This window comes from Rana temporaria, chromosome 1 (assembly GCF_905171775.1).
Source record: "Rana temporaria chromosome 1, aRanTem1.1, whole genome shotgun sequence".
Taxonomy (NCBI): Eukaryota; Metazoa; Chordata; class Amphibia; order Anura; family Ranidae; genus Rana; species Rana temporaria.
The window spans coordinates 373,890,683-373,904,535 of record NC_053489.1 but is presented as its reverse complement, the minus strand read 5'-3'; the positions used below and the strand labels follow the sequence as shown (position 1 = coordinate 373,904,535).

The 13,853-nt window shown below is 46.2% G+C and overlaps 1 protein-coding gene across 1 annotated transcript in view; it reads right to left on the bottom strand.

Annotated features, from left to right (window-relative positions):
- Nucleotides 1-13,853, bottom strand: part of LOC120911110 (cactin-like) — a 232,583-nt gene that overhangs the window by 24,230 nt on the left and 194,500 nt on the right. Inside the window, exons 3-4 of the mRNA XM_040322514.1 lie at nucleotides 9,189-9,284; nucleotides 6,728-6,874 (exon numbers count right to left, since the gene is read on the bottom strand). Coding sequence (XP_040178448.1) covers nucleotides 6,779-6,874; nucleotides 9,189-9,284 — 192 coding nt within the window. The 3' untranslated portion in view covers nucleotides 6,728-6,778. The remainder of the gene's footprint in view (nucleotides 1-6,727; nucleotides 6,875-9,188; nucleotides 9,285-13,853) is intronic.

The following is a 13,853-nucleotide window of genomic DNA, read 5'->3' as shown; positions in this document are numbered from 1 at the left end:
ATCAAACAGCGTTGAAGAGCCCCACACAGGGGGCGGTCCCTCCGGACAGAACCCTCTTCCCTGCAACATGCAGCCTCAGTTCGTAACACGCAGTACAAACCTAAAAAAAAAAAAAAAAAAAAAAGGAAGAAGAAGAAGAAGAAGAAGAAGAAGAAGGAGGGGTGGGTGCTGTCTACATCCATGGACGACAGAAAAGGATTTTACAATGAGTACAAAAAAAAAATCCTATTTTCTCTCATTGTCCATGGACGGACACAGCCTTCTCAAGTCTTGACAAGTGGGACGTCCCCAAGCAGTGTCAAAAAACGAGGGGTGGGAACAGCATCAGTAAAAACAAACAACTTCACCCCAAACAAGCAGAGCTCCTTAACAGAGGTGGTGCAACATTAAACAGCCGCTTGCAAAACCTTGCGGCCAAAGGAAGAGAGTCTAAAGATGCACTCACATCAACCTTGTAAAATTTGGAAAAGGTGTAAACGGACGACCATGTCGCCGCCTTACACACCTGTGAGACAGACGCTTGATGTCAGAAAGCCCAGGAAGCACCAATTGCCCTGGTCGAATGTGCCGTGACCGGAAAGGGGGGGGCGGCTCCCCCCTAAGAGCATAGGCCTGTATAACGGTCTGCCCGATCCACCGAGAAATGGTGGCCGACGAGACCGCCAGGCTCTTTTGTGGACAAGATACCGACACAAAAAATGAGTCAGACCGGAGCCGTAGCACGCAGTTACACTCGCAAAGCGCATACCACGTCCAAAGTATGTAGCACAACCTCCTTAGGATGCGTCAGCCGAGGACACAAGGGTGGAAGTACAATGTCCTTATTAAGGTGAAAGGCCGAAACCACCTTCGGAAGAAAGGAAGGTTGCTGGCGTAACACCGCCTTAGGTGGACCAAGTAAGGCGACTTGCAGGACAAGGCTGCCAACTCGAAACACGTCTGACAGAAGTAATGGCCAGTGTCAAGAAAGGAATCTCTGATGTTTTCAAAGGGAGGTTTCTGAAGAACCGAGAGAGCACCAGATTCAAATCCCATGGGGGAAGAGGTGGTTTAAAAGGGGGAAGTATATGACGAACCTCCTGCACAAAGGTACCCACCAGAGAATGGGGCCGCCAAAAGAACACAGCCAAGGCTGAAATCTGTCCCTTAATGGTGCTTAAGGCAAGTTTCTGATCCACTGGACCCTGGAAACTGAATATGTCTGTGGATGCCACCGTATCTCTTCGCACAAAGAGATGTAGGCCTTCCAGGTGTGATGGTAGATCTTTCTGGAAGACTTCCGTGGCCTCAGCATGGTTGAGATGACTGAGTCCGAAAGACCTTGGTCCCTTAATACCTGGCTTTCAATAGCCATGCCGTTAAAAGCCAGCGACTGTAATGCAGGATGATGTATGGGACCTTGAGACAGAAGGTCCTCCCGCATTGGCAGCTGCCAGGGTACATCCGCCACCAGGCACACAAGTTCGGCGTACCAAGGATGCCAAGGCCAATCTGGAGCGATTAGAATCATCGGGATCCCCTCGGCCTCCACCCTGCAGAGCAGCCGAGGAAGCAACTTCAATGGGGGAAAGGCATAAATTGGCCTATACTGACCCCACAGGGCCACCAACGCGTCTGTCCCAGGGATCTCAGGACCTGGCCACTAACCTCGACACCTCACGGTTGAGACGAGAGGTCAGGAGATCCACGTCCGGTGTGCCCCATCTCCTGCAAAGGAGTTGAAACACCTCCGGATGCAAGGACCATTCCCCCTGGTCCAACTCAGGTAGTCCGCCTGACAGTTTTCCACGCCCGGAATGTAGATGTCCGACAGAGCCGGCACGCTTCTTTACGCCCACCTTAGGATGTGAGTGACCTCGGACGCTGCAGCCAAGCTCAGAGTTCCCCCCTGATGGTTGACATAAGCCACCGCCATGTCGTTGTCCGACAATCCTGATCGGGCGACCTTGCAACCTCCTCGACCACGAGGAGAAGCATAGCCTGAATGCCCGAAGCTCCAGGACATTGAACGGCAGACGGGATTCTTCTAGAGTCCATTGACCCTGGGCCGACTGGACCCCCCAGACGTCCCCCCAACCTGTGAGGTTGGCGTCCGTCGTAATCACCGTCCACTGAAAGGGAAGAAACGACTTCCCGGACCGAAGATTCGGGGATCTCAGCCACCAATTCAGAGAGACGCTGACTAGGAGGCTTACCTGAATCTGACGATCCAGAGACAAAGGTGACTTGTTCCATTTGGACAGTATCTCCTTCTGCAAATCACGAGTGTGGAACTGGGCATACGGTACCGCCTCGAAGGAGGCTACCATCAGGCCCAGGTCTCGCATGCAAAAAACGGAGAGACCACCATTTGCGGGATGCCAAAACCTTCACTGCAGACTGAAGAGTCTTCAATTTCTCCAGGGGAAGAAAGACCTTTGCTTCTGAGGAGTTCAGAATCAACCCTAGGTACTCAAAACGCTGAGTCGGTACCAGGACCGACTTCTGTATGTTTTAACGCCCACCCAAATTCTTGGAGGGTCTGGCTGGCTATGGACACATCCTACTCTAATTCTGAGCCAGAAGCTGCTCTCAGAAGGTAGTTTAGTAGCCCACAATGGCAATGCCTCGCTGTCTCAGCAAAGCTAGGATTGGTGCAAGCACCTTGGTGAAAACTTTTGGTGCTGATGCTAGTCCAAAAGGAAGGGCCACTGATAGTGGTCCTCCCCTATCACAAAGCACAGACCACCTCTGGTGACTTGCGCAAATTGGGACATGCAAGTTTGCGTCCTTGATGTTAAAGGACGGCAGAAAGTCCCCAATATCGAGCGCCAGCTACCACCGAGCGAATGGATTACATGCGGAACTTCATTACTCTCACAAAGACATTAGGGCTTTGAGGTCAAAAATTGGATGGACCCTTCGGGACCACAAACAGATTCGAATAAAAAACTGTGAAACCTCTGGTCCTGCGGAATGGGTAAAATTACCCCGCAACTCCTGCACTGCCCCTAGCAGGGCAGACCGATGAGCGGAAGGAGAGGGAGACTTGAGGGTAATAATCTGTTCGTGGATAAAGAAAGAAATTATCTTGTACCCCGAAGAGACCACCTCACAGACCCACTAGTCGGAGAGCAGGGAGGTCCACAGAGCTGTGAACCTGCAAAACCGTCCAACCACCCATGAGTTTGGGCGGGGGGGCAATACTTCATGCATTGGTGGGTTTGGGTGCTGGCTTGTTTGGCTAACGCACCCAGGGACGTTTCTGTCCCCCAGCTGAGCCTTTGTCGGCCTGGGAGGGTTTACCCACGGGCCCTGACTGACGAAAATACCGCTTCTGAGTGGGAAAGAAGGACCCGGCTTACGGCGCCGGCTCCTTCCCCTGGTGGTGGACTATGGGAGAGAGTGCTCTTATCCGCAGTGACATCCTTGATAAGTCATCCAACGAGGTACCAAAAAGCCTCCCACACCCTTGAAGGCAAGTCTGCAGGGCCTTTTTGGATGCTTGGTCAGCAGACCAGCATTTCAGCCAAATCAGGCGGCGCAAAAACACATTTTACCCACCTTACGCCTGCACGCCCGATTCCACCCTGGCAACAAATGTTTCCAGGACTGCCGACAAAGTGTCATGGGACCGCAGGTGCAGGAGCACCAGCTGCCACCTCTGGCATGTTTGGGGAAGAAGAACCAGATACCGACTCCTTGACCATAACAGCTTCTCAGGACCTATTCAAGACCTGAATACAGTCTCACCCTCCTTGCTGCGCTGACCAGCGGGTTACCCAGGGAACTCACACCAACCCAGAAAGAGGACTGTTCAGCGCGCCACTGCCCCACCCTCAGTACATGTGTGTGAGGAAAAAAAAACGAGGTAAAGCCGTGAGGTAACAACAATGAGGAGAACTGTGCTGCGCACTGTAGAGCCAGCACTAGAGGCCAAAACCACATCCAAAATGGGCACCCGATGCCTCCAGAAAACAGGGCACGGCCACAGTAAAATGGCCGACCGCAATAGCAAGCTGTGCCATAGCGCGAACCACAACAAAATGGCCGCTAATGGGAATTCCAATGTAAAACAGCAGACTACAAAAAATGGCGCTGCGAAAATGGCGGCGAAACGCTGCGGCGGTGGATGAGAAGGCCTAATGGGGCCTTTCTGAGGCAAACACACCCCCACAGAGAAACACAGGCCCAGACCACCCCACAGTCCCCTGGTGGGAAAAGGAGCCCCCCCACAGGCCCACCCCAGCAGCGGCAATAGAGCAGCAGAGGGAAAACATGACAGAGAGCAGGACGGGAGAATAGGACGACACCCAACCCCAGGATTGCCCAGCCGTACCGACCCTTGCCCGAGGCGGAAGGACTGTACTTATAACCGTCATGTGAGGACCCGCTGATGCATTCCGGACAGGCAATACAACCGCATTGGAGTAGCTGTCGGCCCGGTCCACTGAGTGAGACAACACCACAGGCACAGTCATATGTGGACCCTGGAGCAAAAGCTCACTGGCCACCCAGAAAGTCCTGGGGTATGTCGTGGCAGACCCAGCTCTTAGCAATGTGTGCTCACTGGCCGGACAGAGAAGACTAACAATGATCTATATATCCAGCCTGTCTCTCAGCCGCAGTTAATAGAAGATTCTCAAAGAAATAAAATAAAATAAATTTCCTCAGGGTGCTGGGCCCAAGGGGAGCCATACATCCTTCTCCTTTGCTAGCCAGAAAAAAAACTGAGGCTGCATGCTACAGGGAGGAGGGTTATGTCGGGAGGGACCGCCCACTGGGCGGGGCTGTTCAACTCTGTTAAAGTTAAATACATGTAAAGTACATGTATTTAACCATCTAACATGTTTCTGCCTAGTCCTCTCTCCTGTGAACAGTAACATAACCCAATTGTCAAGACTTGAGAAGGCTGTGTCCGTCCATGGATAAGATAAATATATATGATTAAATAAACCATGTTTGAAAAGGCAACAGCCCACCAATTTAAAGTGAAAACAATTCCAATGGAGATGATTGAACATCGAAATGGCATCAATGGATAAGGAGACGTCACAATGAAGTGAAAAGTTTAGACTTTGTAAAAGAACCGCCACCATCTGTATGGAAGCATACCAGAGATGGACTTAAAAAGGTATATACCACTTAAGTCAGAAAAGCTTGTGGTGATCACCATTTACAATGAAGATCCAGGTAATACTGATCAAAACATCCAGGTAATTGAGCATACAACTTCCACAGATGGATGATGAAATTAACAATACGGATCATACAAAGAAAAGGAGAATCTCTGTAGTGACCAAAAAAATAGGAGAGAGAAACTTCACACTGGTCAATTTTTTTTTTTTTTATGCAGATGAAGATATGTTTAATCTGGTGTTCGGATGTATGCTTAGACCGTGCATTCCTTGGTCAAGCTGCTGTTCAGGCAGGGCAGGAGTCAGACGAGGCTTGGTTGTTATTGTATTTAAGGTGGTGACGCAGTACGCCGTCCGTGCCCCAATATGACTTCATTTGTGACAAAACGCGTAGGTGGAAGCGACATGCCGACGTCACCACCACTCTTGTGTCCTGGATGGATGGGTGTCTTGGTTGCGTATGGCCGACACACCTAATAGGCACTATTCAACTTGTAACGTATGAGTGCTACCCAAAGGATTTTTTGGGTGCCAAACGCCATGGTTCCCTTACTGAAAGACACCGGAAAGCGTGGAGCAGTCTTGAGACGAGGAAAAAACCACAGGCGTTACCTGACCCCCCCCCCCCCCCTAAAACAAGGGGTCCACAGGAGCTGATAAACAGTTTCTTCAGCTGGTGGTGGATTCACACCGGTTGTGGTAATGGAAGATGGAATTGTTCTTTAATAGACCATCTTGATGGATAGATCACCTGTTCATGGACTTTTTGCACATATTATATATTATTTTTTTTTATGATTGATGCACTTTGTTTTAAATTTCAAGTCATTTCTTATATTTACATATTAATGTATAGATGATTTTTCTCACCATTAGCGCAATTCTTATTTTTACTCAATACACTGGTGTTTGTGCAGCAAAGACGATTGCTACTTTTACCATATGATTAGTTTAGGGTTTAGTGTTACCAACCAGTGCAGTTATTTTTTTTTGTATTTACTGGTCAGCAAGTTGAGCGTGGAAATTATTATTATGTTTATATATGCGTTACCTTTCCAATGCTCCTTGCTGCAGTGACCAGTTACAAGTGGGGGCAATAACCACTTGTCTGTTTTAGCTTATACTTGTACCTATAGGCAAGCCTATATTAAGGCTCACCTATAGGTACTGTAGATATCTCATAAACGTGCAACAATCAGGAGATATTTACTATATATGCGGGCGATAACGTCATTGGCGCATGTGCTCTGAAGGAGCGGCCACCCCTTCAGAATTATGTGTCGTAAACAGTGGCTCCCCATCGCATACGCATGAGTGATGCCATCACGGCTCTGGAGTCACACAGCCGGAGTCTGTGGACGCAGGAGGACAACGGGGGAAGATGAAAGCGGCCTCCAGCGATGACCATGCATCGTTGGAAGGCTTTGTCCTCAACTAAGTTTCATATAATGTGTTGGTATGCGATGGCTTTACCTTGCAGGTCAGAAAGAAAAAATTATATATATATATATATATATATATATATATATATATTAGCAACTTCCACTACAAAAGCCACTATATTTCAACACAACTCTAAAGAAATCACAGATAATTATTGCAGAACAGACCTGAGCTTTGCCTGTTGAAGATGAAAATTGTCTTCCTGTTCCTCCCATGTCTTAAAGTGCTCGGCTTCTTTTTTCTCGCTGCAACATCTCCAGTTCCTGCTCTCTCATAGCTTTTTCTCGTTCACGCTCTAATCGCAGCTGTTTCACCTTAGAAGGAAAATATATATTTTTTAAATATAAAGGCTGGCTGTGGCCCTACTAAAAATGCTTGCCTGGCTTCAAGCGGAACTGTGGCCAGGCATTGAACATTCAACTGTTTACATATTCTTAACAAGCAGTAAATAAATTATTAAAATCAATATCCAGGCAAAAAACTTAATCACTTGGCATTCGCAATATAGCCAAATGATGGCTACAGCGCAGACCTGAATTGCCGGGCGTGCACTGTGATCACTGAGACTGGCCACGTCACCTGGATTGTCCACTGGCCAAGTCACCTGGCCATGTCACCTGGTCACGTCACCTGGCCACAAGTTGTGGATTGTCCACTGGCCGTGTCACCTGCCACTAGTTGTGGATTGTCCACTTGCCACAAGTTGTGAATTGTCCACTGGCCACGTCACCTGCCACAAGTTGTGGATTGTCAACTTACCACGTCACCCGACCACGTCACCTGCCACAAGTTGTGGATTGTCCACTTGCGACGTCACCTGGCCACATCACCTGCCACAAGTTGTGGATTGTCCACTGGCCACGTCACCTGCCACAAGTTGTGGATTGTCCACTTGCCACAAGTTGTGGAATGTCCACTGACCATGTCACCTGACCACGTCACCTGGCCACAAGTTTTGGAATATCCACCTGCCACAAGTTGTTGAGTGTTCACTTGCCACGACACCTGCCACAAGTTGTGGGTTGTCCACAATGCAATACAAGTGATTACAGTTTGTTTTTTTTAATGTTTTTTTTTTTATCATTTGCCATCATTTTTGAGATTTCTAATGTAAAAAAAAATAGGTCACCTTTAAAAACACCTATAAAAAAAAAATTGCGGCAAAACGCCGGTACCGCGTTTGGCGTCTGAAACGTGGAAAATCTTACGTCTGAACCCATTTTTTGCTTCTGAAATGGCCGAATATGCAAATGAGGGAGATACGCCGATTCACAAACGTACTTGCGCCCGGCACATTCATATACACGGTTTACGTCTCATAAAGCAGGGGTAAGTCATGTTAAGGTATGACCAGGGAACCGCTGTGGTATTTTACGTTGTTTACGTAGTAGTACGTGAATAGGGCTGGGCGTAGTTACGTCACGTCGTAGGCAGTGATTCGACGTATCTTATGGAGTATTTTCAACGTGATTCTGAGCATGCGCACTGGGATGCGGTCCACGGGACGGCGCATGCGCCGTTCGTTCGGGCCCATCATTTGCATGGGGTCACGGTTCATTTAAATGGATAACGCCCACCTTCCACCTACTTTGAATTAGGCGGGCTTACGCCAAATAATTTACCTTACGCTGGCGCAACGTAGGGAGCAAGTGCTTTGTGAATACTCTGCTTGCCTCTCTATGTTACGTCGGCGTAGCGCATATGAGATGCGCTACGCCGGCAGAAAGATGCGTCGATCTAGGTAAATCCAGGCCCATGTGTTTGCAGTATTACGCACTGTGTATTATCATTAGGTGTAGCGCAATAGTAACCTTTAACAATTATCTTGTGATGTCAGAGCACATTTGAATAACTGCAGCTGAATTCACTTATTCAATTTAGTATAAACTATTAGCGCTTGAGTTACTCTTTAAAACATATGAAAATTGATAGCATCAATTATACTGGGCAGTCCTTACCGTTTTAATTACCAATGTCTAAGTCTTCTGAAGGTGGCAGCATAACCCATATGCCAAAACCAAGATCCAGTGTCCTGTAATGTACGATTTTAAGTAAGTCCTATTTCAGATCTGTTCCGCAGCCAACATAGGACCACACATAAAGTAGAAGTAAACTCCCTTGGTTGATTTTTACCTATAGGCAAGCCTATAATAAGGCTTACCTATAGGTACAATAAATATCTCCTAAACCTGCAACCATTTCGAAAATAATTACTTTAGAATCAGCTGTTGACGTCACCGATGTATGCGCTCAGCAGGAACGGTATTCCAGTGCCCTTCCTTTAAAGCCTGTGCCGTAAACAGTGACTCCTGCGCGCATATGCGGGAGGGAATTCATTGCGGCTTGGCCATTCATACTGCTGAAGCCTGTGAACACGGAAGAAATACCAGGTGAAGATGGAAGTACCTACAGCAGTGACATGCCGCTGGAAGGCTATGTTTTTAGGCAAGTCTCTCATAATGTGTTAGTATGCGGTACATAAGAGCACATTATGACCAATTGCTTGGGGCCTTTTTTTTGCTGTGGTTTACTACCGCTTTAAACATGGCCCAAAATTAAAGAATATCAAAGCATTTGTGTCCATATAGCCACCATTTTCTCCTAGTACATGGATTTGGACTCACTCACTTTCTGCAGCTCTAAGCGATTATCTTCTTGGATCCGCTTATTTCTCTCTTTCAAATCTTTTTCTGCAAGATGACCGATTCCTTTTTTTTCCAGTGCCTGTAAAAATGTTAAAGTTTAATAAAATTAGTTGAAGTTTATGCTTTTAAAGTTAAAATAGAGCCATGCTTTGTTTATAGTTCAGGTCCAACCATTGGGCCTCATGCCCACGGACGTTTTAAAAAAAATGGGCTGTTAAAGGTAGTACAGACGCCAGAGAAAAAAGCAGCGTTAAAAAACAGATTTTATCTGCGTTTTGCATTGAAAACAAGCTTGTTTAGCCGCACTGGCTTTCAGTCATGTGTCCCAAGGGCCTCTTCCCCGACGACCCTTGCCGGGTGGTTGTCAGGGTCTGCGGGCGGGGACTTACCATAATCTGGAAGCCCCCCACCCCAGATTCCAGCCCCCCATCCTAGGTGAACGTGGTACCATTCACCTAAAAAAAAAAATACACACTAAACAGGTTTTTAATTTTTTTTATTAAGGCAGCTCTGGATCTTCTCCTTTCTCTGGTGACATTATCTCCCTCTGCCGGTCCTTCTCTCCGGTGTCTTCTGCTCTTTTGCAGAGTCTTCAACCACTGTCCTTCCGATGTTGATTCGACGCAATTTCCAGATGTAATGCTGGCTCCGCCATGTGCAATGACTTATATTGCAGACGGCAGAGCCAGCATTACACTGAGAGATTGCGTCAAATCAACATCAGAAGGACAGTGGGAGAAGACCAGGAAAAAGAGCAGAAGACAGCGGAGAGAATGACCGGCAGAGGGAGAAGATATCAACAAAAGGGAAAAGAGCCAGCGTTGACTTAATAAAATATTTTTAAAACATGTGTAGTGTGTGTTTGACATTTTTAGGTGAATGGGTAGGAGCACCATGTACCCTATACTTGTTCGACTAGGGTGGGGTGCCGGAATCTGGGGGGCTTCCAGATTCCGATAAGTCCGCAGACCCCGACAACCAACGGGCAAGGGTCGTTGGGTAAAGGCCCTTGTCTTCATCAACATGGGGACAAGGTGCTTTGGGGTGGGGGGCACAGGGCCCCTGCCCCAAAGCACCAACCCCCCCCCCCCCGTTGAGGGCATGTGGCCTGGTATGGTCCAGAAGGGGGGTGCTCGCTTCCCATTTGCTGCTGGGCTGCATGCTCGCATAAGGGTCCGGTATGGATCTTAGGGGGGACCCTCACACCATTTTTTTTTGGCGTGGGGGTTCCCCTTAAGATCCATATCAGACCAAAGGGACTTCTATTCAAAATCAATGGGCTCCCATAGGGGACTATTGATTTTGAATAGAGACAGAAACGCCGGACGAGGCTTACCCATATGGAAGAAAAATATATTTATATATTTCCAGTATATTTACTTAAAATATATATATATATATATATATATATATATATATATATATATATATATATATATCTCCACTTTATTTTTATTTTCTTATTTCATACATAGATATGCCTATTCAGCATCCATTGCAATAAAATTAGCATACATTATACAACATTTTTACAATCATATAGTATTCCAATGTACATCTCTTTATTTTTATATCCCACCTCCTCCCCCCGTCCTCTCTGCACTCTACATAGAAAATCTATCCATCACCAGTTTTGGTGGTGCGACACTCGCATCTCTCAGCCAGGAATGCCAAATCTCCTCAAATTTACCCTCTGCTTTCCTTCGTTTGTAGGCCAGATGTTCTGTACCCAACAGGTAGTTGACATACGCAATCCATTGCTTCCCTGTAAGGACCCCCGAGGCCATCCAATAACGTGCAATGATGAGTCAAATACAGCAATCTTGTTACCATATACTTTCCTTTTGTATACTCTCCAGGGTCAATGGCCCCTAACAAGTATACCTGGGGATCTAATGGAACTGGTACCTGTGCTACTCTAGTAATACACTGGGATACTTCCTCACAGTACCTGTGAAGCTTTGGGCATCTCCAAATCATATGTATGAAGTCCCCTTGCTGAACTTTGCACTTTGGGCACATAGGGGTATCCCTTCTTCCCCATCTATGTAATTTTGGCGCTGTTCTACAAGCCCTGTGTAGGATAAAGAGTTGTGACAATTTGACAGACTCAGAGACGGACACCACCGGGACAGATTCAAGCGCCCTCTCCCACTGGTCTCCGTCTATCTCCCCAATGTCTTCCTCCCACTTCCTACAGCTTCTAAGGGAGGCATGGTTCCGAATTGTTACTAGCAGCCCCTCATATATTTTTGTTATCAGTCCTCTCCGAGCTTCTACTTGTAGAACCGCCGTCAAAGGTGACAGCGATGTTACCACAAGCGATCGTATTTGTTGTTTCTGTAGAGCATGCCGGAGCTGGAGATACTGATAGAAGCCCCGCCGGGCTAATTGATATTCCCTACACAGCTGCTCGTAAGTTTTCAGTACCTCTCCCTCGTACAGCTGTGAAAAGAACCAGATTCCCCTCTTTTTCCAGGAAGTGAAGCCTGCTAGATCCTGTAGCTCTGCATATCTAGGATTGTTCCATATTGGGGTGAATGGTAACACACCCTCTGTTCCCAACGTCTTCCGTAGCTCCCCCCATACCTTTCTGAGGAGGGTTCCTGTGGGTGCTGAATGTGGCATACTAGGCAGGCCCATCTCAAGATGGGAGGCTGCCTTTAATGAGGGAGCAGTACCAATCACCAAGTTTCTGTTCGGATCCTCTCTTTCCGTCCCCATCCTGCCTGCTGTTGTATCCGAGAGGCCAGAAAATACATTTCAGGATGAGGTACCGCCAATCCCCCCCTATCCTTTCCATATTGTAGAGTGGTTAAACTAATCCTGGCTACCTTTTTCTTCCATATCAGCTCCCGCATCTGGGTATCAATTATTTTGAACCATTTGTTCGATATCCATATCGGTGAATTATGGAAGATATATAGGAGTTGTGGAGCCCATAACATTTTAATTAGGTTGGCCCTACCTACCACCGATAGGGGGGGTTTGCACCAGCTGTTACATTTCTCTCTTTGTTTTGCCAATAGTGGACCCAGGTTTAGCTGAAGATATTCAGCCGTATCCGGGAAAACCACCACACCCAGATAGCAAAAACTACTTGATATAGTAATCTGCTCTGCTCCTACAGGTAACTGTTCCCTCAACGGATCTATAGGCATTAATATTGATTTGGACCAATTTATAATAAACCCAGAGAAGCCTCCAAATTTTCCCATTATCCCCATTGCTGTTCGCAGCGACGCTGCCGTATGACCTAGATATACAAGTATATCATCTGCCTATAAGGAGAATTTTTCTTCCCTCTGGCCCCTGCAAAACCCGACCACCTCAGATGTAGTTCTAAGCAGTATTGCCAGAGGCTCAACTGCCAGGGCGAACAGCAGTGGGGTGCCTCTATGAAGCTCAAATGGGAGGGAGAGGTTATTGTTGACTCGGAGTCTAGCTCTAGGTCTGGAGAAAAGCACTTTTACCCATGTTATAAACCTGTCTCCCAATCCAAACCTAGTTAATATTTCCAAAAGGTAGGGCCACTCCACACTATCGAACGCTTTGGTAGCATCCAGTGACAGAATAGCCCTACCCCTGGATTATCCACCGGCACCTGCAAGTTCATATATAATCTTCTTATATTATCGGCCATTGAACGGTTAGGTATAAAGCCAGACTGGTCCCAATGCACCAGCCTGTCTATAACCTGCGATAACCTTTTGGGCAACATTTTTGCTAGAAGTTTGACATCCGTATTTAGTAAAGAAATTGTATTTTTGTATGCACAATGCTCTTCAGTAGGAAGGCAAATAAGGTAATATCTTGATTTAATATTAAGGGTGCAAGCACATTTAGACTAGAGGAATGTATTTTTGGCACTATGTTCTGCAATATAATTACATATTTAAAGGATATGAAGCCAAGGTCTAGATATATGCATTAGGTTTAAAGGAGGCGCATTCAATACTTTGCTTTCCTCCTTTTTTTTCTTTCCCTTTTCTCTTCTTCTTGTTGTATAGGCGACATGAGTATGTATACAACCTGTGTATATATAGATGTACATATATGCAGGTACAGTAATAGCTTGGTGATACAAGACTGAGTTGGTATATGAGAATTGCATATAAATATTCATAAAAATTAGGCTGCTTGGAGACCAAAATGTGGTAAATTAATATCCTCAATAGGAGTCTGGAAATCTAGATATCCAATATAGGTTGAAGGGGGGGGGGGGGGATTTTAAACTGGATAGATTTTCCCTGTATAGTCTCAGGCAACAGGCTATTCTAGTTAGGCTTAATTTTATTATACATTTTATTATATAGAGACATATTGAGACATTATTTTTTATTTATTTATTTTTCTCTTTTTGGTGTCAACCAGATGAGATAATAAATGTTTAAATATGTTTTTTTTTCAGGGCAATCTCCCTTCTGTGTTCTTCAGGGTTTCTTTCTCTTTGATATATAAAGCAGATATATTTCCTTGGCTACTGCCCATCCCATTTAGATAAGACAATCAATGTCAAAACACCTATCATGGCTCTTTTCCTTCTTTTTCCCTTTTTTTTTTATTTACAGCCGTTTGTGTATATGATCGATATTTCTGATAGTTATGGTCTGAGTGACTCTTCTCCCTGCTGTCACATCTCTATTAC